We start from the raw sequence: 27,179 nt of genomic DNA, 5'->3' as shown, positions 1-27,179 counted from the left end.
TAATTTAGGCCCATCCCCTTTAAACATTGAACGACATTCCCTTTAATCCTCTGGTTGAGTAGAGCCTGAGACTATTTGCAGCGTTGTCACTGAGGTGTTGCGTTTTTGTCGGTAGTGACATATTTTCCTGAAAGGGCTTCAAGTCAGTGAAATATTTGCTCTTTCTGCATAGTGTGCGTCTTTGTTAGTGTATAACTTGCTTTTTCTCCATTTGCTGTGCTTTGCGATGCACCGGTACATCTTCCTTCTGTCCATCGCCCTGACGTTACTGTTTTCCGGACCAGCTCAAGGATACTTCCCCGAAGAACGCTGGAGCCCCGAATCACCACTTCTTGCCCCTCGGGTCCTCATTGCCCTTGTCTGCCGCAACTCTGAACATTCTCTGCCTTATTTCCTTGGAACTATCGAACGTCTGAATTATCCCAAGGACCGCGTGGCAGTTTGGTAAGTTTCTCAGTTTAAATGTGAGGTATGGTCTCTGTTTTATGATGGTATTGCTGTGGCTAGCATGTTCGATAGCTAATGTTACTGTAATTTACAAGGGCAGGGTGTCATATTCCTCGTTACTGGTCAATTTAATTATTTTTTAGATGACAGTCAAAAGCAACTTTCCTAGCTCCAACCACATTGTACATATGCAACATCAGAATTACAGCTATCATCACAAAGGTTCCGGAAAGATGAATCCAGTCGAGGTGGGCGCGACTTTCATTGAGTCTTGCACTGCCTGGGAAAGTATTTAGGGGGAAAACGAGGTAGTCATTTTCCTGCAACGTCACCATATTCTCGAATTAATTACGTTGAGTGCCCTGCATGGTGCATAGTGTTCAATTGAATTGGTCATGTTTCGCATTTCTGTTGAGGTAGTAGCAGCTACTACTGTCCAGTGCCTACGTGGTAATAATTCACCCATTGGAAACACAGAAAGGATAGAGCCCCCTCCTTGTAACTAGCTGAGACCTGTCTATCCGTCTTCTACTGTATTTCTCCTCACCTTTGCCAAGTAGAGCATATACCCCCAGTCTGCAGACTATTCACTAGTCAGATTTATGAATGTGTCGCCCTAAGGGATAGGCAAGATACTGATCAGATAGTTCAGCTATTAAACTGAGATGATGACTACAGGAAATATAGCCACAGAAAATCTCTTGATTGTCCCCCATGATGAAAGCGGCGAGGGGACTGTGGATCTTTATATTTTAGCAGTCTAAATGAGTGGGTGGTGGGATGGAGGTCAATTGGAGTATTTCTTGGTATTAACCTCCGGGGTCAGATAAAATACTGTGTAGCCTATTGCTAAAAAGTGTATTGATGATGTTTTGAGGTAAATAAAATAAACACTAACTTGGAACCTCTACTATGGTTAGGCTACTACTGATATAGATATATTGTTAGTGAATGAGTTGTGTACAGGCCAATGTACCTGGACTGACTAGGGCGTGGGTGATGTTGATTTTCGCGACTGGTCGAGCACCCTCCATGTGGGTGGAGGGAGATGCGGTGCTGGACCACTTTGAGGAGTTCACCCGTCGTTTCCGGGCAGTCTTCGACCACCCGCCCGAGGGTAGAGCGGCAGGTGAACGTCTTTTCCACCTGCGTCAGGGTACGAGGAGCGCACAGGAGTTCGCTTTGGACTTTCGGACCCTGGCTGCCGGAGCGGGATGGAATGACAGGGCCCTGATTGACCAGTATCGTTGCAGTTTGCGCGAGGACGTCCGTCTAGAGTTGGCCTGCAGGGACACCTCCCTCCCCTTCGACCAGCTGGTGGACCTGTCCATTCAGCTGGATAACCGGCTGGCTACCCGTGGACGTCCAGAGCGGGTCTGTCCGTTCCATCCCCCAGCAACACTGCTCCAATGCCCAAGGAGTTGGGAGGTGCTGCGCTCAGGGAGACCGGAGGAAGTTCCGTCTCGTGCACCATCTGTGGCCGCAGAGGTCACACTGCCGGTCGGTGCCTGGTTGGTTCCTCTGGTGGTCGAGGCAGCAGGCAGGGCATTCTGGCATCACCCCAGGTGAGAAGGCACGATTCTCACCCAGAGCCCTCTGTTGCACACATGTTTGTGTTTGTTACTTTTCCTGAGTTTTCCTCACATTCCCAGCATAAGGCGCTCGTCGATTCAGGCGCAGCTGGGAATTTTATAGCCAGATCATTTGCACATAGTTTATGGATCCCCATCGTTCCTGTGGCTATGCCCTTCTCAGTTCACGCTTTAGACAGTCGACCATTAGGGTCAGGGTTAATTAGGGAGGCCACCACTCCTCTGGGCATGGTGACACAGGGGGGGTCACACAGAGAGAATCAGTCTCTTTCTCATTGACTCTCCTGTGATTCCCGTGGTGCTAGGCCTACCCTGGTTAGCTTGTCATGACCCCACTGTTTCACGGCACCAGAGGGCTCTCACAGGGTGGTCGCGAGAGTGCTCGGGGAGGTGTTTAGGGGTTTCCGTAGGTGCTACTGTGGAAAGTCCAGACCAGGTCTCCACCGTGCGCATTCCCCCTGACTATGCCGATTTGGCTCTCGCCTTCTCCAAAAAGAAGGCGACTCAATTACCATCCCATAGACAGGGGGATTGTGCACTAAATCTCCTGGTAGACGCCGCACTTCCCAGGAGTCACGTGTTTCCCCTGTCGTCACAGGCGGAGACGGCGGCTATGGAAACATATGTCTCCGAATCCCTGTGTCGAGTACATTCGGTCCTCCACTTCACCCGCCTCCTCAAGTTTCTTTTTTGTGAAGAAGAAGGAGGGAGGTCTGCGCCCGTGTATTAACTACCGAGACCTAAATCAGATCACGGTGGGGTACCGTGTTGTCTACCTCTTATCGCCACGGTGATTGAGTCAATGCACGGGGCGCGCTTCTTCACCAAACTGGATCTCAGGAGTGCTTACAACCTGGTGCATATCCGGGAAGGAGACGAGTGGAAGACGGCGTTCAGTACGACCTCAGGGCATTATGAGTACCTCGTCATGCCGTACGGGTTGATGAATGCTCCATCAGTCTTCCAAGCCTTTGTAGACGAGATTTTCAGGGACCTGCACGGGCAGGGTGTATTGGTGTATATTGATGACATTCTGATTTACTCCGCTACACGCGTGTGTCCCTGGTGTGCAGGGTGCTTGGTCGACTGTTGGAGCATGACCTGTACGCCAAGGCTGAGAAATGCCTGTTCTTCCAACAGTCTGTCTCCTTCCTAGGGTACCGCATTTCCACCTCGGGTGGAGATGGAGAGTGACCGCATCTCAGCCGTGCGTAATTGGCCGACCCACCACGGTAAAGGAGGAGCAGTGGTTTCTAGGGTTTGCCAATTACTATCGGAGGTTTATCCGGGATTTTGGTCAGGTAGCGCGGCTCCCATGACCTCACTGCTGAAGGGGGGCCCGGTACGTTTGCAGTGGTCGGCTGAGGTAGCCAGGGCTTTTGGTCACCTGAGGGCTCTGTTTACCTCGGCTCCCGTGCTGGCCCATCCGGATCCCTCTTTGGCGTTCATAGTGGAGGTGGATAGGAGCCGTGAGCTCTCAGCGCTCGGGTACGCCGCCGAGCAAAACTATGACGTGGGGGACCGGGAGCTGTTGGCTGTCGTCAAGGCTTGAAGGTGTGGAGACATTGGTTTGAGGGGGATAAACACCCTTTTCTCATCTGGACTGACCACCGCAATCTGGAGTACATCCGGGCGGCGGGGAGACTGAACCCTCGCCAGGCAAGGTGGGACATGTTTTTCACCCGTTTTGTGTTCACCCTTTCTTACAGACCAGGTTCCCAGAACGTGAAGGCAGACGCACTGTCCCGGCTGTATGACACAGAGGAGCAGCATTTTCACTTCTGGATGAATAGCGTGCCCAGAGTAAACTGCCTCCTACTCAGTCCCAGATGCTAATATATTAATATTTTTATTGGATAGAAAACACTCTGAAGTTTCTAAAACTGTTTGAATGATGTCTGTGAGTATAACAGAACTCATATGGCAGAAAAAACCTGAGAAAAAATCCAAACAGGAAGTGGGTAAATCGGGTTCAAAAACTACAAACCTCAATCGAATTCACATATGGGTTATGTTGCACTTCCTAAGACTTCCACTAGATGTCAACCGTCTTTAGAACGTTGTTTCAGGCTTCGCCTGTGAAGGGGGGCCGGATGGGAGCTGTTTGACTAATGGGTCTGCCAGCAGCCTCGTTCTCAGTCACGCGCATTTCACATGAGAGATATCTCTCGTTCCATTGCTTTTCTACAGACAATGGAATTCTCCGGTTTGAACATTATTGAACATTTATGATAAAAACATCCTAAAGATTGATTCTATACTTAGTTTGACAAGTTTCTTTGACCTGGTATATAACTTTTTTAACTTTTCGTCCGACTGGACCTGAATGCGCTTTTGGATTTGTTTACCAAACGCCCTAACAAAATAAGCTATTTGGACATAAATGGACATAAATTATGGACATTATCAAACAAAACAAACATTTATTGTGGAGCTGCGATTCCTGGGAGTGCATTCTGGTGAAGATCATCAAAGGTAAGTGAATATTTATAATGCTATTTATGACTAATGTTGACTGCGCAACATGGCAGATATTTATTTTGGCTGATTTGGGCTCTAAGCGCCATACTCAGATTATGCTTTTTGCGTAAAGATTTTTTGAAATCTGACAGCGGTTGCATTAATAACCTCTTACAGCTCCCCCCCTACTTTGTGCAATTTCCGCCTGAAGACATACCCAAATCTAACAGCCTGTAGCTCAGGCACAGAAGCAAGGATATGCATATTCTTGGTACCATTTGAAAGAAAACATATTTACCTGGAATGTGTCGTCGAAAATGGAATGAGACGGAATTCACGACATAAGCGGTTCACAAAATGTTTCATGTTAGGCTATAAAAATTGATTTTATCAAACAAAAGATAATTCATTGTGTAACAATGAGCATTCGAATTGCAAACAGACAAAGATCATCAAAGGTAAACAATTTATTTTAATGCAGTTTGATTGTTACGCCTGTGCTGGTTAAAAAACATTTTTTTATGGGGCTCTATGCTCAGATAATCGCATCATATTCTTTCGCAGTAAATCCTTTTTAAATCTGACAACGCAGTTGGATTAGCAAGATTCTAGGCTTTCGATACATGTGAGACACTTGTATTTTCATGAATGTTTAATATGACTATTTATGTAGCGATCACCGTATGTTGTGGAATTTCAGCCCGCTTAGCGGGTTCCGTGCGCAGAGAGGTTAAGGAGAAGTGTATCTAAAGTTCCATGCATAAACACTTTAATTTTCATCAACATTTATAATGAGTATTTCTGTGAATTCATGTGGCTCTCTGCAATATCACTGCATGTTTTGGAACTACTGAACATAACACGCCAATGTAAAATAAGATTTTTGGATATGAATATGAACTTTACAGAACAAAACATACATGTATGGTGTAACATGAAGTCCTATGAGTGTCATCTGATGAAGATCGTCAAAGGTTAGTGATTAATCTTATCTCTATTTGTGCTTTTTGTGACTCCTCTCTTTGGCTGGAAAAATGGCTGCGTTTTTCTGTGAGTTGGTGGTGACCTAACATAATCGTTTGTGGAGCTTTCGCTGTAAAGCATTTTTGAAATCAGACACTGTGGCTGGATTAATGAGAATTTTATCTTTTAAAATGGTGCCTTATACGTTTGAGAAATTTGATTTATGAGATTTCTGTTGATTTTGTATTTGGCGCCCTGCAATTTCATTGGCTGTTAGCGGAACCCCAGTCCTAGACAGGTTAACCAGGATGTGGGTAGGTTTCTGATGTCTTATTGCCAGGACCAGCCGGGGGAGTGGGCGGTGTTCGTGCCCCTGGTAGAGATGGCCCAGAACTCGCTCCGCCACTCCTCCACTAACCTCTTCCCCTTCAAGTGCGTACTGTGGTATCAGCCGGTTCTGGCTCCTTGGCATCAGAGTCAGACCGAGGCTACTGCGGTGGACGACTGGTTCCGGGTCGCGAGGAGGAGACATGGAACGCCGCCCATGTTCACCTTCAGCACGCCGTGCTGCGCCAGAAATCCAGCGCAGACCGTCACTGCAGTGAGGCCCCGGTGTTTGCACCGGGGTACCGGGCCTGGCTCTCGACCCAAAACCTGCTCCTCTGCCTGCCCTGCTGTAAGCTGGGTCCGCGGTTTGTGGGGCCATTTAAAGTCCTGAGGAGACTGAACGAGTTACAGGTTACAGCTTCTCACCGATTTACCGTATTAACCCCTCGTTTCATGTGTCTCTCCTCAGGCCGGTGGTGGCTGGCCAACTCCAGGAGTCTGAGGTGCGGGAGGTTCCTCCGCCCCGTCTGGACATCAAGGGGCCATTGACAGAAGTTTACATACACTAAGTTGACTATGCCTTTAAACAGCTTGGAAAATTCCAGAAAATTATGTCACAGCTTTAGAAGCTTCTGATAGGCTAATTGACATCATTTGAGTCAATTGGAGGTGTACCTGTGGATATATTTCAAGACCTACCTTCAAACTCAGTGCCTCTTTGCTTGACATCATAGAAAAAAACAAAAGAAAACAGCCAAGACCTCAGAAAAACAATTGTAGACCTCCACAAGTTTGGTTCATCCTTGGGAGCAATTTCCAAACGCCTGAAGGTAACACGTTCATCTGTACAAACAATAGCGCGCAAGTATTAACACCATGGGACCACGCAGCTGTCATCCGCTCAGGAAGGAGACGCATTTTGTCTCCTAGAGATGAACGTACTTTGGTGCGAAAAGTGCAAATCAATCCCAGAACAACAGCAAAGGACCTTGTGAAGATGCTGGAGGAAACGGATACAAAAGTATCTATATCCACAGTAAAACAATTCCTATATAACGACATAACCTGAAAGGCCACTCGGCAAGGAAAAAGCCACTGCTCCAAAATCGCCATAAAATAGCCAGACTATGGTTTGCAACAGCACATGGGGACAAAGATTGTACTTTTTGGAGAAATGTCCTCTGGTCTGATCAAACACAAATAGAACTGTTTGACCATAATGACCATTGTTATATTTGGGGGGGAAAGGGTGAGGCTTGCAAGCTGAAGAACACCATCCCAACCGTGAAGCACGGGGGTGGCAGCATCATGTTGTGGGAGTGCTTTGCTGCAGGAGGGACTGGTGCACTTCACAAAATAGATGGCTTCATGAGGCAGGAAAATTATGTGGATATATTGAAGCAACATCTCATGACATCAGTCAAGTTAAAGCTTGGTCGCAAATGGGTCTTCCAAATGGACAATGACCCCAAGCATACTTCCAAAGTTGTGGCAAAATGGCTTAAGGGCAACAAAGTCAAGGTATTGGAGTGGCCATCACACAGCCCTGACCTCAACCCTATAGAAAATTTGTGGGCAGAACTGAAAGGCGTGTGCAAGGAAGAAGGCTGACAAACCTGACTCTGTAACACCAGCTCTGTCAGTAGGAATGGGCCAAAATTCACCCAACTTACTGTGGGAAGCTTGTGAAAGGCTACCTGAAACGTTTGACCCAAGTTAAACAATTTAAAAGCAATGCTACCAAATACTAATTGAGTGTATGTAAACTTCTGACCCACTGGGAATGAGATGAAAGAAATTAAAGCTGAAATAAATCATTCTCTCTAATATTATTCTGACATTTCACATTCTTAAAGTGGTGATACTAACTGACCTAACTGACTTTCCTAGTTAAAGGTAAAAAAATATATATACAAAGAACTGGAAATTTTACTAGGATTAAATGTCAGGAATTGTGAAAAACTGAGTTTAAATGTATATGGCTAAGGGGTATGTAAACTTCCGACTTCAACTATATATGCCTCAGCTCCAATATGAAAGGCATAGGCCTATCTGGATCTACACAACCAATGACAGAATTACATTTTGTTGGCTACCCATGCATATGGTTTCTGGAGAGCAGAGGAGGAGCGGATTTCGACTGTACACGACTTGGAGAGGTCTTGGTTTGTGTAATCGGGAGTTTGTTGAGTATGTAAGTAAATCTTGGACAGCTAGAGTGAGGATACAGGAGTGAACAAACTTAGCAAGGACCTGCAGTGTTTTCACAGACCAGTGTGACATCAGCAATCCACTTAACACTGAGAAGATAGAACCTGCTTTGGCTGCCTGCTATTAGGACTGGAGAATTATAAGCTGTGCTGTCGGTGGCACTGTTGTGCCTAGAGGTTTAGGCCAGACCAGCACTCTGACTCTGTTGCCTGTTTGGAAACAACCCCTAGGCACTATTCTGCATGATTTGGAAAGGTTAATATGGGAAGTAGCTCCTCCCTTGGGCCCCATCTAGAAGCAGCCCCTAGCACCTAACCCCTAGGCACTGATCTGGAAGAATTTGACAGGAAGGCCTGCAGATTACACATGACGATAGTTAGCTCCTCGTTGCCCTATGCTTACAGAGTAGCCTACCTAGCCAATCCTCTCAGATCTACATGCCCAAAGGAGGTAGGGGATAGGGGTTGTCTCTTGACGGGGCCTAGGGCTCAGGAGCAGTGATAGGTGTTGTAACTAGAGAACGACCGATATTGTCACACTCTGATCTGGTTCACCTGTCCTTGTGATTGTCTCCAACTACTCCAGGTTTCACTTATTTTCTCTGGTGTATTTATCCCTGTCTCTCTGAGCCAGTTCGTCTTGTATGTTTTCAAGTCAACCAGCGTGTTTTCCGTACTCCTTTTCTATTCTCTTTTTGCGAGTCCTCACAGTTTTGACCCTTGCCAGTTTTCTGGACTCTATTCCCGCCTGCCTGCCCTGACCTGGAGCCTCTCTGCCCTTCGGGACCTCCTAGACTCTGAACTGGTTTTGACCTTTTGCCTTTACACAACCATTATTTTGCCTACTACTTTTTGGATTTAATAAACTTCAAAGACTCTTACCATCTGCCTCCTGTGTATGCATCTGGGTCTCGCCTTGTGCCCTTATAGATATGGATTTTTTTTACGGCCAATAACAATTTTTGGGGTCAAGGAGTCCGATGGGCGATTATTTTAGGCTGATATTCAATATCATTACATTTGAACATTTTGATGACAAAATGACAGCAGTGTAAGACAGCAGTGTGTATTCGTTAATACATACATTTTAAAATCACACAATACATTTGACTTTGGTAAAAATAATCTAACTACATAATATTATTTTACTTGAATGGTAAATCTCTTGATAAACTTGGTAAATTAAGATGGCATAGACATACTCACAATGCAGGTGAATGCATATTCAATATGAGTGTCTGCATGCATTGAGTTATTGAGCTTGTTTTGGCTTATCAGTGGAGTGTAGCTATGGTGCTACAGGTAACAAAATCCATTTGTCTTCCATTTGGGACTTATATTTAGCCTACAACTGATCCAAAATGGGCAGTATTTCTGTTGCATGAATTTGAAATACGTATTTTAAGTACTTTGGAATTGGAATTACACTGGGCTGAACTACACTCCAATGTATTTTCAAAATACAAAATAGTTTTCTATTAAAAATGTTTATAGTGGTTCACTATGTATGTATCAGAAGGCTGATACACTATGGTGTGATAACAGCGTCTGCTAAATTAACTAAATGTATATGTTTAAATGTTTGATGAGGGAAAAAGTACTTCATACAATTGTGATATGTTGTTGTCTCACCTGCATTCGGAAAGTATTGAGACCCCTTGACTTTGTCTTCTTACGTTACAGCGTTATTCTAAAATGGATTCAATACATTTTTTTCATCATCAATCTTCAAACAATACCCCATAATGACAAAACAAAAAAAGTTTTTTAAAAAATTTTTTATTTTTTATTTTTTTATATTTTTTTTTATACATATGTCAGTACTTAAGTATTCAGACCCTTTGTTAAGACACGGAACTTCACTTGACTTTATGCAAACTGGAAACCATATATCCTGAGGCTGTATTTATTGTAGAGGGGCATTTTAACAAAGCAAATTTGAGGAAAAAGCTTCCTAAATTCAATCAGCATATCGACTGTAGCACTTGCGCTGGAAAAACACTCGACCATTGCTACTCCAACTTTCGGGATGCATACTAGGCCCTCCCCCGCCCTCCTTTCGGCAAATCTGACCACAACTCTATTTTGCTCCTCCCTTCCTATAGGCAGAAACTCAAACAGGAAGTACCCATGCTAAGGGACTATTCAACGCTGGTCTGACCAATCGGAATCCACGCTTCAAGATTGTTTTGATCACGCAGACTGGGATATATTCCGGGTAGCTTCGGAGAATAATATTGACGTGTACACCGAAACGGTTACTGATTTTATCAAGAAGTGTATAGGAGATGTTGTACCCACTGTGAATATTAAAACCTACACTAACCAGAAACCGTGGATAGATGGCAGCATTTGCCCTAAACTGAAGGGCAACTGAACCACCGCATTTAACCATGGCAAGGTGACTGGGAATATGGCAGAATACAAACAGAGTGGCCATTCCCTCCATAAGGCAATCAAACCATCAGTACAGAGAAAGTGGAGTCGCAATTCAACGGCTCAGACACGAGACGTATGTGGCAGGGTCTACAGACAATCACGGACTACAAAAGGAAAACCAGCTACGTCGCAGACACCGACGCCTTGCTCCCAGCTACCAAGGACTGTGGGCTCTCCTCCTCCGTGGCCGACATAAGACATTTAAGACGTGTTAACACTCGCAAGGCTCCCGGCCCAGACGGCATCCCTAGCCACATCCTCAGAGCATGTGCAAACCAGCTGGCTGGTGTGTTTACTGACATATTCAATCTCTCCCTTTCCCAGTCTGCTGTCCCCACATGCTTCAAGATGGCCACCATTGTCCCTGTACCCAAGAATGTAAAGGTAACAGAACTAAATGACTATCGCCTGGTAGCACTCACTTCTGTCATCATTGAGAGACTAGTCAAGGATCATATCACCTCCACCTTACCTGTCACCCTAGACCCACTCCAATTTGCTTTACTGCCCCAATAGGTCCATAGACGATGCAATCGGCATCACACTGCACACTGCCCTATCCCATCTGGACAAGAGGAATACCTATGTAAGAATGCTGTTAATTGACTATAGCTCAGCATTCAACACCATATTACCCTCCAAGCTCGAGGCCCTGGGTCTGAACCCTACCCTGTGCAATTGGGTCCTGGACTTCCTGACAGGCCGCCCCCAGGTAGTGAAGGTAGGAAACAACACCTCCACTTCGCAGATCCTCAACACTGGAGCTCCACAAGGGTGCATGCTCAGCCCCCTTCCTGTACTCCCTGTTCACCCATGACTGCGTGGCCATGCACGCCTCCAACACAATCATCAAGTTTGCAGATGACACAACAGTAGTAGGCTTTATTACCATCAACGTTGAGGGCCCTGGTAGTGTGGTGTCAGGAAAATAACCTCACTCAACGTCAACAAAACAAAGGAAATGATCGTGAACTTCAGGAAACAGCAGCGGGAGCACCCCCCAATCCACATCGACAGGACAGCAGTGGAGAAAGTGGAAAGTTAAGTTCCTCGGCGTACACATCACAGACAAACTGAAATGGTCCACTCACACAGAGAGCGTGGTGAAGAAGGCACAACAGCGCCTCTTCAATCTCAGGAGGCTGAAGAATTTTGGCTTGTCACATAAAACCCTCACAAGCTTTTATAGATGCATAATCGAGAGCATCCTGTCTGGCTGTGTCACAGTCTGGTATGGCAACTGCACCGATCACAACCCCAGGGCTCTCCAGAGGGTGGTGCGGTCTGCACAACTCATCCCCGGGGGCATACTACCTGTCCTCCAGGACACCTACAGCACCCGATGTCACAGGAAGGCCAAAAAGATCATCAAGGACAACAACCACCCAGGCCACTGCCTGTTCACCCAGTTATCATCCACAAGGCAAGGTAAGTACAGGTGCATCAAAGCTGGGACCAAGAGACAGAAGCTATTTTTCAATCTCAAGGCCATCAGACTGTTAAATAGTCATCACTAGCACAGAGATGCTGCAGCCTGCAAAAAGAGTTGAAATCATTGGCCACTTTAATAAATGGAACACTAATCACTATAAATAATGTAACTTTAATCATGTTTATATCTTGCATTACTCATCTCATATGTATATACTGTATTCTATACTATCTACTGTATCTTAGTCTATCCCGCTCAGACACTGCCCGTCCATATATTTTATATATTTTGAATTCCTTTACTTAGATTTGTCTGTATTAGGTATTTGTTGTGAAATTGTTAGATATTACTTGTTAGATATTGCTGCACTTTCGGAACTATAAGCACAAGCATTTCGCTACACTCGCAATAACATCTGCAAATTTGATTTGATTTATTTTAATGAGCTCTGCCCTGAAACAAGGCCAATAATAATACCTAGTGTGCTTTGCAGTTCATTTTGGCATGTTCTGTTGACATATACATTTTGGTAATTTAGCAGACACTCTTATCCAGACTGACTTGCTCAACTGATGTAGATGAACAACAACATATGATAGTCATAGCAAGAAAAACGTTTTTGTAACCGTTACTGAGAATGTTGTTGCTGTTCGGGCCAGCTACTTGCAAATGTATTTTTGTATTTAAATAAACAAAAATAATGTATTTTAATTCAATACATTATAAAATGCACTTTTTGTAGTTTATTTTGATACATTGATCTTTATGGTATTTTGTATCTTGTATGTTGTAATTGTATTTTGTATCCCTGCTACTGATCAACGTTTGCATAGAAGTATCACTCCAGCATGTCACACCTATATAGAAGGACATCATTATAGGCACTGCTCTTAGTTTGAGAATATAAAATAACATCTGTTCATTGCAAATGGGTCCATCGTAACATTATGATTTGTGATCACGGATGCTTATGAAACTAGTTTTCTTTTGTCATTTTCCATGACCGGGAATACTTTTTTTTTCAGCTGTCAGGAGCATCTCTAAACAACTCAGCTGGCAGGACAAAATTCCAAACAACTCAATCTGCTATTTCAGCTATGTGTTAACCTCTAGTGACACCCCATCCCGGATCCGGGAGCGTAATCATCGACTGACACTAATTAGCATGACGCAACAGACATAAATATTACTAGAAAATATTTCTATTCATGAAAACACAAGTGAAATATATTGAGACACAGCTTAGCCTTTTGTTAATCACCCTGTCATCTCAGATTTTCAAAATATGCTTTACAGCCAAAGCAAGACAAGCATTTGTGTAAGTTTATCGATAGCCTAACATAGCATTATGTCCAGCTAGCAGCAGGTAACTTGGTCATGAAAATCAGAAAAGCAATCAAATTAAATTGTTTTCCTTTGATGAGCTTCGGATGTTTTCACTCACGAGACTCCCAGTTAGATAGCCAATGTTCCTTTTTTCCAAAAATATTATTTTTGTAGGCGAAATAGCTCCATTTGTTCTTCACGTTTGGCTGAGAAATCGACTGGAAATTTCAGTCACGACAACGCCGAAAAATATTCCAAATTAGCTCCGTAATATCGACAGAAACATGGCAAACGTTGTTTATAATCAATCCTCAAGTTGTTTTTCAAATATCTATTCAATATATATATATTTGGTTTTTCAGTAGGACCGATTGGAAAAATGGCTACCTCTGTATTTTACATGAGAATCACTCGGAGAGCCATCAGGTGACCACTTACACAATGTTGCCGCTTACGGGTATTCTTCAACATAAAGGCGTAAAACTACGTCACAATGCTGTAGACACCTTGGGGAATACGTAGAAAAAGTAATCTGGTTGATAGCCCATTCACTGCTCAATAGGAACGCTTTGGAACACAGAGCTTTCAAAACATGAGGCACTTCCGGATTTCACCTGCAATATCAGTTCTGTTATAATCACAGACAATATTTTTACAGTTTTGGAAACTTTAGAGTGTTTTCTATCCTAAGCTGTCAATTATATGCATATTCTAGCATCTTGTCCAGACAAAATATCCCGTTTACTTTGGGAACGTTATTTTTCCAAAAATGAAAATACTGCCCCCTTAAGAAATAGGTGGGTTGTAACTTGATCCTACTGCTACGATTGGATAGAGCGAGGCTGTAACTCCGCTCCCTTTCACATCTTCTCATATCTCTCTCCATCGCTCATACTCTAGAATGGGGACACCCCTTAAAATTTGTGTATTCAGCGATTTCAGCCACACCCTTTGCTAACAGGTGTATAAAATTGAGCACACAGCTTTGCAATCTCCATAGGAAAACATTGGCATTAGAATGGCCCATACTGAGGAGCTCACTGACTTTCAATGTGGCATCATAGGATGCCACCTTTCCATCAAGTCAGTTCGACAAATTTCTGCCCTGCTAGAGATGCCCCACTCAACTGTAAGTGCTGTTATTGTGAAGTGTAAACGTCTAGGAGCAACAACAGCTCAGCCCGCGAAGTGGTAGCTCACAGAACAGGACCACCGAGTGCTGAAGCATGTAAAAATCAGTCCTCAGTTGTAATACTCACTACCGAGTTCCAAACTGCCTCTGGAAGCAATGTCAGTCAGCACAATAATTGTTCGTCGGGAGTTTCATGAAATGGATTTCCATGGCCGAGCAGCAGCACACAAGCCTAAGGTCACCATTCGCAGTGCCAAGCGTCTGCTGGACTGGTGTAAAGCTCGCCGCCATTGGACTCTGGAGCAGTGGAAACGGGTTCTCTGGAGTGATGAATCACACTTCACCATCTGGCAGTCCGACGGAGGAATCTGGATTTGGCCGGTGCCAAAAAAACGCTACCTGCCCGAATGCATAGTGCCAACTGTAAAGTTAGGTGGAAGAGGAATAATGGTCTGGGGCTGTTTTTCATGGTTCGGGCTAGGCCCCTTAGTTCCAGTGAAAGGAAATCGTAATGCTACAGCATACAATGACATTCTAGACGATTCTGTGCTTACAACTTTGTGGCAACAGTTTGGGGAAGGCCCTTTCCAGTTTCAGCATGACAATGCCACCGTGCACAAATCGAGGTCCATACAGACATGGTTTGTCGAGATCGGTGTGGAAGAACTTGACTGGCCTGCACAGAACCCTGACCTCAACCCCATCTAATACCTTTGGGATGAATTGGAACGCCGACTGTGAGCCAGGCCTAATCGCCCAACATCAGTGTCTGACGTCACTAATGCTCTTATAGCTTCCTGCTATAGCAGAAAAGGTGGGACCAACTCCATATTAATGCCCATGATTTTGGAATGAGATGTTCGACGAGCAGCTGTCCACATACTCGTGGTCATGTAGTGTATCACTTGGTGCTGTTTACTGCTACAACGAGAACTAGCTCAATGGCGATGACATTTGCTACCAAGCCATAAATGTGCATAATATCTTACAAGGAGAGCGAAGTTTTTCCTACCTATGAAACGATGATGCATGTCAATATACGGATACGATTGCGGCTGGTCAGATCAGCAAACCAGATGGCTCGTTGCCGAAAATGGTGCATGTAGCTAGCTAGCCACATTTTCTATTAGCTCCTATCTGATATCTTAGCACCATGTTTATCTAGCCAGCTAGAGAGCAATAGTAAAGACATATTTTTGTAGGCACTAACTCCGCCTTAGTTCATTGGACAAAGGGTATGAGAAAATAGCCGATAGACTAGAAAAGGCCTGCCTCCCAAATGGCGCAGAGGTCTAAGGCACTGCATCGCAGTGTTAGAGGCGTCACTACTGGAGGTCGACCGATTTAGGATTTTTCAATGCCGATACCGATTATTGGCGGACCAAAAAAAGCAGATACCGATTAAATCGGACAATTAAAAAATATATATATATTTGTAATAATGACAATTACAAAAAAATAAAAATAATGAAAGAAACACTTTTATTTTAACTTAATATAATACATCAATAAAATTAATTTAGCTCAAATAAATAATGAATCATGTTCAATTTGGTTTAAATAATGAAAAAAAAAAGTGTTGGAGAAGAAAGTAAAAGTGCAATATGTGCCATGTAAGAAAGCTAACGTTTAAGTTCCTTGCTCAGAACATGAGAACATATGAAAGCTGGTGGTTCCTTTTAACATGAGTCTTCAATATTCCCGGGTAAGAAGTTTTAGGTTGTAGTTATTATAGGAATTCTAGGACTATTTCTCTCTATACCATTTGCATTTAATTTACCTTTGACTATTGGATGATCTTATAGGCACTTTAGTATTGCCAGTGTAACAGTATAGCTTCCGTCCCTCTCCCCGCCCTTATCTGGGCTCGAACCAGGGACAGATCGACTACAGCCACCCTCGAAGCATCGTTACCCATCACTCCAAAGCCGCAGCTACAACTACTTCAACGTCTCAGAGCGAGTGATGTCACCGATTGAAACGCTATTAGCACGCACCCGCTAACTAGCTAGCCATTTCACATCGGTTACAGCAGCCTAATCTCGGGAGTTGAAAGGCTTGAAGTCATAAACAGCTCAATGCTTGAAGCACAGCAAAGAGCTCCTGGCAATTGCAGAAAAGTGCTGTTTGAATGAATGCTTACGAGCCTGCTGCTGCCTACCACCGCTCAATTAAATATCAAATCATAGACTTAATTATAACATAATAACACACAGAAATACGAGCCTTAGGTCATTAATATGGTCAAATCTTTTCAATGAAATACGGAACCGTTCTGTATTTCATCTAACGGGTGGCATTCCTATGTCTAAATATTGCTGTTACATTGCACAACCTTCAATGTTATGTCACAATTCTGGCAAATTAACTACGGTCTTTGTTAGGAAGAAATGGTCTTCACACTGTTCGCAACGAGATAGGCGACCCAAACTGCTGCATATACCCTGACTCTGCTTGCACGGAACGCAAGAGAAGTGACACAATTTCCCTAGTTAAAAGAAATTCATGTTAGCAGGCAATATTAACTAAATATGCAGGTTTAAAAATATATACTTGTGTATTGATTTTAAAGAAAGGCATTGATGTTTATGGTTAAGTACACATTGGTGTAATGACAGTGCTTTTTTTGCGAATGCGTTTCTTAAATCATCACCCGTCTGGCGAAGTAGGCTGTGATTCGATGAGAAATTAACAGGCACTGCATCAATTACATGCAACGCAGGACAAGCTAGATAAACTAGTAATATCATCAACCATGTGTAGTTAACTAGTGATTATGTTAAGATTGATTGTTTTTTATAAGTTAAGTTTATTGCTAGCTAGCAACTTACCTTGGCTTCTTGCTGCACTCGCGTAACAGGTAGTCAGCCTGCCACGCAGTCTCCTCGTGGAGTGCAATGTAATCGGCCACAATCGGTGTCCAAAAATGCCGTTTACCGATTTGTTATGAAAACTTGAAATCGGCCCTAATTATTCGGCCATTCCGATTAATCGGTTGACCTCTAGTCATCCTGGGCTGTGTCGCAGCCGGCCATGACTGGGAGACTCATGAGGCGGCACACAATTGGCCCAGTGTCGCCCGGTTTAGGGGAGGGTTTGGCTGGCTGGGATGTCCTTGTCAAATCGCGCTCTAGCGACTCCTTGTGGCGGCCGGGCGCATGCACGCTGACTTCGGTCGCCAGCTGTACAGTGTTTCCTCCGACACATTGGTGCGACTGGCTTCCGGGTTAAGCGAGCAGTGTGTCAAGAAGCAGTGCGGCTTGTCAGGGTCGTGTTTCAGAGGACGCATGGCTCTCGACCTTCGACTCTCCGAAGTCCATACGGGAGTTGCAGCGATGGGACAAGACTGTAACTGTCAATTGGATATCACAAAATTGGGGTGAAAAGTACAAAATAAAAACTGGAAAAGGCCAATATCGGCGGGTATATATCAGCTCGGCTGATTTATCAGTCGTTCTCTAGTTGTAACAGGATTCCCAGTTCCTATTCACATAGACCGAAAGATGTGGTTTTAGTTGGAACCTCAGCAGAATGGAATCAGGCACGCAAACTGTCAGTCTGGCACAAGAAGTCTCTCAAACACACACACAGTCCTTTTCAGTAGCTAATAACCATGAAGTTTCACTTCTCCAGCATTTTTGCTTATTTAGTATATTTTCAGTTTTTTAGTAAACCGGCAAGGATGGGTGGTGGATATTAGAGCTGCTTTGGTATGGGTGTACGACATGCTTGTATGGCATTCAATGCTGGAGTCAGTATCCCACGGCTCCTGACAATAGGCCACAATGAAGTGAACACTGAAGTACTGTCACCTGAGCCCTGATATGATCTTTCACAGTCACTGTCTGTACTTTACTCAGATCTACTTCCAATGCCACTGCTCCTATAAACGTCTGTGTGTCTGTGTGCTTATGACCCCTTACACTGTTGACCAGAAAAGGAACAAATTAATCGTGCCTGTAATAATAATGTGCCTCTGTCTCTGTGTTGTGCAGGGTAGCGACGGACCACAATGTGGACAACACTACAGCCATCCTGCGTGACTGGCTCGTCAAGGTCCAAAAACTCTACCACTATGTGGAGTGGAGGCCGCAGGAGGAGCCCACGTGAGTTCCTCTCATGTTCACTTTATAAACTGTGTGTGTGAGAGGGAACACTTTACATTACATTTATAAATAATTTCTAGATGGTTAATATGTGATTTATAAACTACTAATTGACTGTCTACAAAATACGTATAAACACTTAGCATCCTCCTTCACAGACACCTTAATGTAAAGTGTTACGGAGAGGCACCTTAATGTAAAGTGTTACGGAGAGGCACCTTAATGTATTGTGTTACGGAGAGGCACCTTTTTAAAGTGCTACGGAGAGGCACCTTTTTAAAGTGTTACGGAGAGGCACCTTTTTAAAGTGTTACGGAGAGGCACCTTTTTAAAGTGTTACGGAGAGGCACCTTAATGTAAAGTGTTACGGAGAGGCACCTTAATGTAAAGTGTTACGGAGAGGCACCTTAATGTAAAGTGTTACGGAGAGGCACCTTAATGTAAAGTGTTACGGAGAGGCACCTTGCTGTAAATTGTTCCCAGAGAGGATGTACTGAATGTCCTGTTTGTTTACGTTTGTCACTCAGAGAGTACCAGGATGCAGACAGCCCGAAGCAGTGGACCAACCTCCGCTACGCACACGTGATGAAGTTGCGGCAGGCAGCACTGGACTCCGCAAGAGAAATGTGGGCAGACTACTTCATGGTACTTCTTTCTCCAGTCTCCATGACGACCTCACCCTCTTTTACAGATAAACAGTGGGCTTCCCAAACAGCACCCTATTCCCTACATAGTGTGTAGGGAATAGGGTACCATTTTGGACTCAGATTGGCCCTGGTCAAAAGCCGTACACTATGTAGGGAATAGGGTGCAATTTGGGATACAGTCAAGTCTTTCTCCATGACTACCCGCCCTGTTTTACAGAGACGCAGACTTCTCCTTACAATAACGCAATAAGAGAACTGCGAGAGTCATGCTTTCCTATCTCACGTCTGGTTTAGAGTAAACCAATTCATCTGGCTTGGTGTTACGATTTAACATTCTGGAACAAACCTTCCAGAATCTGAAATATGACAGCTTTGAGTTCTATTCTTGCACCCCTAAGCATGAACACATTGTCCAGGAACCGCAGGGGTGTACTTTTTATGATAGAGTGAAAACACAGATGAGGTCGTTTTGTTTTTGAAATGTGCCTTTTGTCTTCAGTAATGTTGTGCAATTAGAACTGGGTTAAAATAGAGCAGCTAAAGTTTATGAATGAAAACTAATACTATTTGAACCCAAGGCTGTGGCCTATGCTGCCTCATTCTAACACTGATTCTGGTGGCTGGACTTAGGCTGCCGCTACAATGACATCCATTGTTCAAAGTGTCACTAGAGAGGGTTGATGTTGCAGAGTGATTTTTAAAGCTTGAAGTGGTTAAAGTGTCTCCCTGTTCCCGCTCCCCCTTCCATCACACACACACACACACACACACACACACACACACACTTCCACTCTCTCTTGTCTAGGTGGTGGACTGTGATAACCTATTGACCAATCCTAATGTACTGTGGAAGCTCATCAAGGAGAACAAGACCATCGTAGCTCCCATGTTAGAGTCCCGTGCAGCCTACTCCAACTTCTGGTGTGGCATGACCTCCCAGGTACGCTACTGTGTGTGTGTGTGTGTGTGTGTGTGTGTGTGTGTGTGTGTGTGTGTGTGTGTTTGCGCGTGCGGTCGTGTCCTCCCAGATACTTTGCGTGCAATCATGCACTAAAGTGTTAGCACAATAACCTTGATTGAAACAGAAGTACTCATCGTATCCTCTACCTCCTCCAGGGTTATTATAAGCGCACCCCGGCCTACATCCCTATGAGAAAGCAGGTGCGTAAAGGATGCTTCGCAGTTCCCATGGTGCACTCCACCTTCCTGATTGACTTGAGGAAGGAGGCGTCACGCCAGTTGGCCTTCCACCCCCCTCACCCAGACTACAGCTGGGCCTTCGATGACATCATTGTCTTCGCCTTCTCCGCTCACATGGCAGGTACTGTTAATGTGTTCTCCCGCTTTTATCCTGTTTAGTAGCTTTCACATACAGCATGATAATGATTTGGTACACTTCATTGTGTCTGCCCTCTACGCTCTCATGGCAGGTAGGCCTACTGCTGTTATTCTGTTTTACATGGCAGGTACGCCTACTGCTGTTATTCTGTTCACATGGCAGCTAGGCCTACTGTTGTTATTTTGATCACATGTCAGGTAGGCCTACTGTTGTTATTTTGTTCACATGGCAGGTATGTCTAATGTGGTTATTCTGTTATCATGGCAGGTAGGCCTACTGTTATTCTGTTATCATGGCAGGTAGGCCTACTGTTATTTTGTTTACATGGCAGGTATGTCTAATGTGGTTATTCAGGATTGCTGCCTTTTTTAGATCTGAGTTTTCCACAACGGTAATGAATAAGATTATATGGACAGGGAGGACCTGATTCTAGATCAGCTCTCCGGGTCTCGAGGTGCTTTGTGAATAGGCTGAGGCTACGACTACATAGTTTTCATCCCTGCCCCACCCCTCAGGAAACGTATTTCTCAAATCTAAGGGGCGAATCACTGCGCATGTTTTTTTTGCAAAATTCCTGGGGGTTTAACAGACAGTGGTTAGTTCCCAGAGTCTGTTTTTTTCTAATTCCATTCGTGGACATAGGGTATGCTTTATGTAAGATATCTTAATACACTTTTGCATAAATAAGTGTCTAATTTTGAAGGTTGATATTTTGAGGTGTGACTCAAAGAACCTAATCTATAGTGAGACTTGCAGTGTGAATAGGCATAGAAACGTGTAAATGTTTGTAGTAACCTTGTCATTAATAACAAACTTCTCTTCTCCCTCTACACTCTCCGTCTTCCTCAGATGTGCAGATGTTCCTATGTAACAGAGAGACGTATGGGTATTTCCCCGTGCCACTGCGAGCCCACAACTCCCTGACAGATGAAGCAGACAGCTTCCTGCATTCCTTGTTGGAGGTCAATGGTGAGTCTTATGTCATATTGTCACAGGTCAAAAGGCTTTAATGTCCATACTAGCATCCGAATGGGCAAAACTGGTTAACATTACGTATTTTTGACATCTCACTGGGTTACCACTTAGGATGGATGCTCAATACATTGCTTCATTCTAAGTAGTAGGCCAGTGTGGATATCGGAACACAGCTGGAAGTTGGAGCTTTTCGTTTTTCTCAAACTAATGTTACTGGTTGGCATGTGAGTTCTTTATCATTCCTATCATTTTTCTCCTTTCTCACGTCAGTGCGGAACCCTCATGTGCTGCCTTCGGAGTACATCCCGGCCCCCGTAAAGATACAAGATAAGCTGGGCTTTGATGAGGTGGGATATGAGCCAGCTCAGAATATGTTTGCTGTTCCTTATTGACCTTGAGCCCCTATGCCCACAATGTCAAACTCTTTCTATGGAGGCTGAGTGTCTGCAGGTTTTCACTCCTCCCTTCTACTTGATTGCTCAATTAAGGTCACTGATTAGTTAGGAAATCCCCTCATGTCGTTGTCTAGGTCTTAATTGGACACAATTGAAATAAAAATACAAAAAACAGCAGACACTCTATGAGATGAGTTTGTCAGCCCTGCCCTAGGCACTCCTGAAGATGTGTAAGGATCTAATGGGTTTAAGCAATAAGGCAATTGCTTCACCATGTCTTCTGGTAGGCTCAGTTGAATTGTCACCACATTTCATACACCTATCCAATTGTTTCCACGTGTCTAAGGGTAGCTGTCGTTTTGGAATTTATCACTAGAATTCAAAATGTCTCTTGTACCCTTCAGCTCTAAATGTCTCCCTCTGTGGGTGTCATGTGGTATTGCATGTATTCTCACTACCGTACAGTAAGGCCAATGTATTGCGTGTGTGCAGGTGTTCATGATCAACTTAAAGAAACGGACCGACCGGCGGGATCGCATGCTGAGGACTCTGTACGAGCAAGAGATTGCCTGCAAGGTCATTCAAGCGGTAGACGGCAAGTAAGTTGACCTTTTTGAAGGCACTCTTCTCTCTGCCCGTCATATACTTCTTGTACCGATAAAGGTAGACTCAGTGATGGTACATCATCACACACAGCAGAAGTTGCCCCACTGTTTATGATGTCATATCGCTAAGTCTTCAAGCGCTCAAAATGACCGCGTTATCTCTCTCTCCATCTCTATTGTGTGTGTCTCTTTGTCTCTTTCTCCCTCACCCCCCTCTCTCCTGCCCCTCCCTCTCTCCTCCTCAGAGCGATGAACATCAGTGAGATCAATGCCCTGGGGATCCACATGCTACCAGGCTACAGTGACCCGTACCACGGTAGGCCCCTCACCAAGGGAGAGCTGGGCTGCTTCCTCTCACACTACAACATCTGGAAAGAGGTGAGCCCTGCAGCTGCAGGCCCGGGTAGAGTTCAGTAGGGAGAACATTTTTAGAAACTGTGTGAAACAGGGGGGGTAGTATCTGAACTTGTCCAATAAGAACACCGATTTTAATTATTTGTTTTAAATTTGGCTACAGTGTTCTCTCCGAATGAATACATTAGGGTTGGGCTCAATTCATCATACTATTGAGAATGCTCCAAATCAATTCTTGAACTGAATTTTTATTGAATTTGAATTGAAGTAGTAAACTGGATACAAAATTGCAATTCAAATTTGAATGAAAGGAAATAGAATTTAATTCAATGAAATTCAAATGCCTCTTCCACATAAAACATCAAACATGCGGGATAAACTCTTAAAATTAATGGTCAAGGAAGTCAAAACCTGTATGCGAATAACATTGAAAAATAACATTGACCTGTATGTGAATAACCTATATTTCATGAATCACTGAAACTTTGTTCAATTTGGGGAAAATACAATATTTCACAAAGTATTAGTTTAACCATCATGTTGACCCTGAGGCTTTCAAAAAGAAGCCAAAGAAATAAAATGGTTTGTGGAAATATAATTGGCTATTCTAGTGATGTAGTCTTTGGTATCTGGAAGTGTGACCTGTCGGAATCAGTGAAACTCATGTTCTATGACTGACTGGTATTTCTTTGAATTAAATTATACTTCACTCAAATTCAACATCCTGTGGGGTGTGGCCTATTCAATTCAAATTTCAACTCATGAGTTGACTGGGAGCCAATTCTGAATTGAGCCCAACCCTGGAACACACCTCTGGCTGTCACTAAGGTATAGATGGTGTACAGAAGTTTATTTTTGCGTCCTCTGAATGTGAGGGTCACTGTTTTATCTCTGTGTGTGTGTACAGATCTCAGAGCGGGGTCTAAAGAGTTCCCTGGTGATCGAGGACGATCTGCGTTTCGAGGTCTTCTTCAAGCGACGCCTGATGAACCTGATGAGTGAAGTGGAGAGCCAGGGTCTAGACTGGGACCTGATGTAAGTGTTCCATAGACTGTACATCATCCACTATACACACGGGATATCCTCTATTCTAGGTCAGTGATTTTCAACCTCTGGTCCGTGGACAGGCATTGGTCCCTGGGATGTCGCTGGCCGATCTCTCAGACATATGATACAGTATTTGGTTAGTTCTTAAGTGTTAATTGTAATGTTAGCTGTCCTTTTTAAGAATTAAGCACCCCGTTCTAGCTTGCTGACTCTGCACTTACTGTCTACCCTTCCCATGTGGTGTAAACTTCAACTTTCTCTTCCCCAACTGTTCCTCCTCCCAGTTATATCGGCAGAAAGAGGATGCAGGTGGACCGCCCTGAGAAGTCCGTACCCAATATACACAACCTGGTGGAGGCCGACTACTCCTATTGGACGCTGGGCTATATGATGTCATTACAAGGAGCCCAGAAGCTGCTGAGGGCAGAGCCGTTGAAGAGGATATTACCCGTGGATGAGTTCCTCCCTGTCATGTTCAATAAACACCCTGTGTAAGTTTACCTCTTTCTGTTGCACCCTTTCTCTCTTTGTCTTTCTGTCGCCTGTCTCTCCGGGTAAATCTCAAAAGTATTTTCCTGGATTCCTTGAATCCTCTCTTCTCGCGTCCTTTTCAAAGTGTCTGCAGGAAACTAAGGGAGCATGAGAGGAGAAAGATATTCTCTTCTCGAAGCTCCCCTTCACAGTTTAAGGAGGCAGCGAGGAGAGAAGACAAAGGGAATCAAGGAAAAGACTTGAGATTCACCCATTCCTCTTTTCAATGTATCCCGTGACATCTTTATCTCCTCTCTCTTACCTCTCTCTCCAGCTTGGACTACATGGAGCACTTTGAGGAGCGGGACCTGAAGGCCTTCTCGGCCGAGCCCCTGCTAGTGTTCCCCACTCACTACACAGGAGACGCGGGCTACATCAGCGACACAGAGACCTCCGTGGTGTGGGACAACGAGAAGGTGCGTACGGACTGGGACCGGGCCCGCTCGGGGAAGACCCAGGAGCAGGCGGAGATCAGCAGCGAGGCCCAGAACTCTGACGTACTCCAGTCACCTCTGGACAGCACAGCCACACGGGATGAACTATGAGAGGAGAACGGGTGGAGAGGAAGGGGATTGGATTGGCGATGGAGAGAGATGCTGAAGACTAAGAACCATCATAAGTGATGGTTCTTAGGGGTTTTTTCCCCCGTTTCTTTGCATCATTGCAGCAACATGACATATAGTATACGTAGGCGCCTGTTTTTGTTTCCTTTTTTAACCAAAGATTACAAGTTAAAGGGATTAGTTGCATTATTTTTTTACTTTTTCATTTCAGAAATATGTTGGACTCACCTTTTTTTTTCTGCATTTACAAGACCCAAATACAGGGTGGGATCTGTATGTCAACAGTGATCTGGTTGGACTGTCTATTATATTTCAGTGATGTGATTGGCCTGTGAACTGGAACTTTGTTTCTGATTGGTCCCATTCCTCAAGTGCCTTATAGCCTAGTTCATCATGCCAAATCTCACAACTGACCCGAGACCTTGTCACCTCTAGAATGAATAATTCATTTATTAATTGTTAATCAATTAACGTGTGTGCATGTACTATAACAGTGAACTGTAGCAGTCTTTCTGAAAGGACTGGAAAAGACAAGCATCTGCATGCTTTTTGGAGATAGCTTTAAGAGGACCTTTTTCCATTTGTAAAACTATAGCTAGAACTAACATCTATTGCATCAATTAGAGATTTATGCTTGAAAGTTGTGTGTGCTGCTTCGCAAACAAGTCCCATAGTTTTACGAAAACCTCACCACGGAGCTCAAAGTCCTATCATATGACAAATGAGATTAATACCAAAACAGTAGTAATTAAAAAGCAACATCTCCCAAAAGGAATGACATGGCTACCCGCCCTCCCTATCAGACCCTAACCATTGAGCTACAGTAGTGCTCTTTATAGCTTTGGAGTACATCTCATTAAAAAACAACAGCTCCCAATGTTTATAACTATGGGTAGAATCCTAACTTCCACTTAAGTCAAATCTTCTTTATCTGTTAATTGACATCAATGCATCACTATAAGTAAAAAATGTATTTAAGTGGACGTTAGGATTCACCCCTATCCGCCTTCCCTGTCAGTCCATGGCCATTGAGTTACAGTAGAGCTGTTTATAGCAGTGGATTACTCCTTTCCCCCACTTGCCACCTCTGGTCTGTTTCCAGGCTACTGGCTTGTCGCCTTCACACAGAGGGTCACAGGCGGGAGAGACCGCAGTAGATGCCTCACACTTTTGTGGTCGAGGAGGAGCCATGTGATTCCTCCCAGCCACATCCAAACTTGGTCGGTCGGCCTGCGTCACCACCTCGCTCTCCTCGGAATTAAGGTGGAAAGCAGAAACACTTTGGACCGTGTAGTGTAGCAGTTAAATAGAAGCCTGTGTTTAACAGATAAGAGACAAAGCTTCAATGGATCGTCATGCTTTTCATATTTTAGTTATTTATTGCTGGCCTGTCGGAAGAAGTGTCCATCTAGAGCAGGGGTGGGCAACTCCAGTCCTCCGGGGCCTAATCGTTGTCACACTTTTTCCCCTTCCCAGCAAACACAGCTGATTAATCAAATTGCATTCTAAACTGTTTATTGGAGTCAGGTGTGTTAGCTGGGGGCAAACTGTGACACCAATCAGGACCTCGAGGACTGGAATTGCCTAGGGTATGGTTTCCAAAACTTGGCTCTGCCCCCGCCCGCCCCCCTAGGGTTTTTCCCTAGCACTAAACAGCACATTCAAATAATCAAAGCTTGATGATGAGTTGATTATTTGAATCAGCTGCAAAAAAACAAAACGTGCACCCACGGGGGTCCCCAGGACCGAGTTTGGAAAACCCTGGTCTAGGGCACATGTCAAATTCATTCCACGGAGGACCGAGTGTCTGTGGGTTTTCGCTCTTCCATTGTACTCGGTTGATGAATTAAGGTCCCTGATTAGTAAGGAACTCCCCTCACCTGGTTGTCTAGGTATTAATTGAAAGGATAAAAAAAAGAGCTTGACACTCCTGGTCTGGGGACCTCCCAAGGTGTTGGTTCTAGCTGTAGCCCTGCCTTCCAAGGCATTGGTTCTAGGAAAATACTTTTGAGATTTACCCGGGAGATATTAAGATTCAGTTGAGATTAACTCATAGTAGTCTAAGAGATTACATTGTCTGTCATAACAGTGTTTTTGTAACTTCTTACCAAATAATAAAATATTTTGTTAAAAAATATATAATTATGGTCTCATTTCCTCCAGATTGTCAAATTAGAGATTTCTAATTTGATATTGATATGTCATGACCAAATTGGCTAGATGTTGCACCACTGAAACCTTATCAAAGTTACTGTCTGTGATTATAGGGTTGTTGGGTGTCAAATTGCC

The 27,179-nt window shown here is 44.1% G+C and overlaps 1 protein-coding gene across 1 annotated transcript; it reads left to right on the top strand.

Annotated features, from left to right (window-relative positions):
- The first annotated feature begins 73 nt into the window (after positions 1-73).
- LOC110486107 (procollagen galactosyltransferase 1) lies at positions 74-27,027 on the top strand. The gene is made up of 12 exons (XM_036940759.1): positions 74-444; positions 18,324-18,434; positions 18,962-19,079; positions 19,887-20,021; positions 20,198-20,402; positions 21,270-21,389; positions 21,666-21,742; positions 22,283-22,389; positions 22,641-22,773; positions 23,657-23,784; positions 24,081-24,287; positions 24,602-27,027. Exons 1-12 carry the CDS (start codon positions 227-229, stop codon positions 24,870-24,872), a joined length of 1,830 nt encoding a protein of 609 aa, XP_036796654.1. The 5' UTR covers positions 74-226; the 3' UTR covers positions 24,873-27,027.
- The last annotated feature ends 152 nt before the right edge of the window (positions 27,028-27,179 follow it).

This window comes from Oncorhynchus mykiss, chromosome 13 (assembly GCF_013265735.2).
Source record: "Oncorhynchus mykiss isolate Arlee chromosome 13, USDA_OmykA_1.1, whole genome shotgun sequence".
In the NCBI taxonomy this organism is placed as follows: Eukaryota; Metazoa; Chordata; class Actinopteri; order Salmoniformes; family Salmonidae; genus Oncorhynchus; species Oncorhynchus mykiss.
This window is presented reverse-complemented; position numbering and strand designations above follow the sequence as displayed.

Bases quoted from the DNA above. Each gene is read 5' to 3' on its own strand.
- LOC110486107 (XM_036940759.1), top strand. From the start codon at position 227: ATGCACCGGTACATCTTCCTTCTGTCCATCGCCCTGACGTTACTGTTT. The intron at 21,743-22,282 runs GTGGGATATGAG...GCGTGTGTGCAG, and splicing joins ATAAGCTGGGCTTTGATGAG to GTGTTCATGATCAACTTAAA. The intron at 22,390-22,640 runs GTAAGTTGACCT...TCTCCTCCTCAG, and splicing joins ATTCAAGCGGTAGACGGCAA to AGCGATGAACATCAGTGAGA.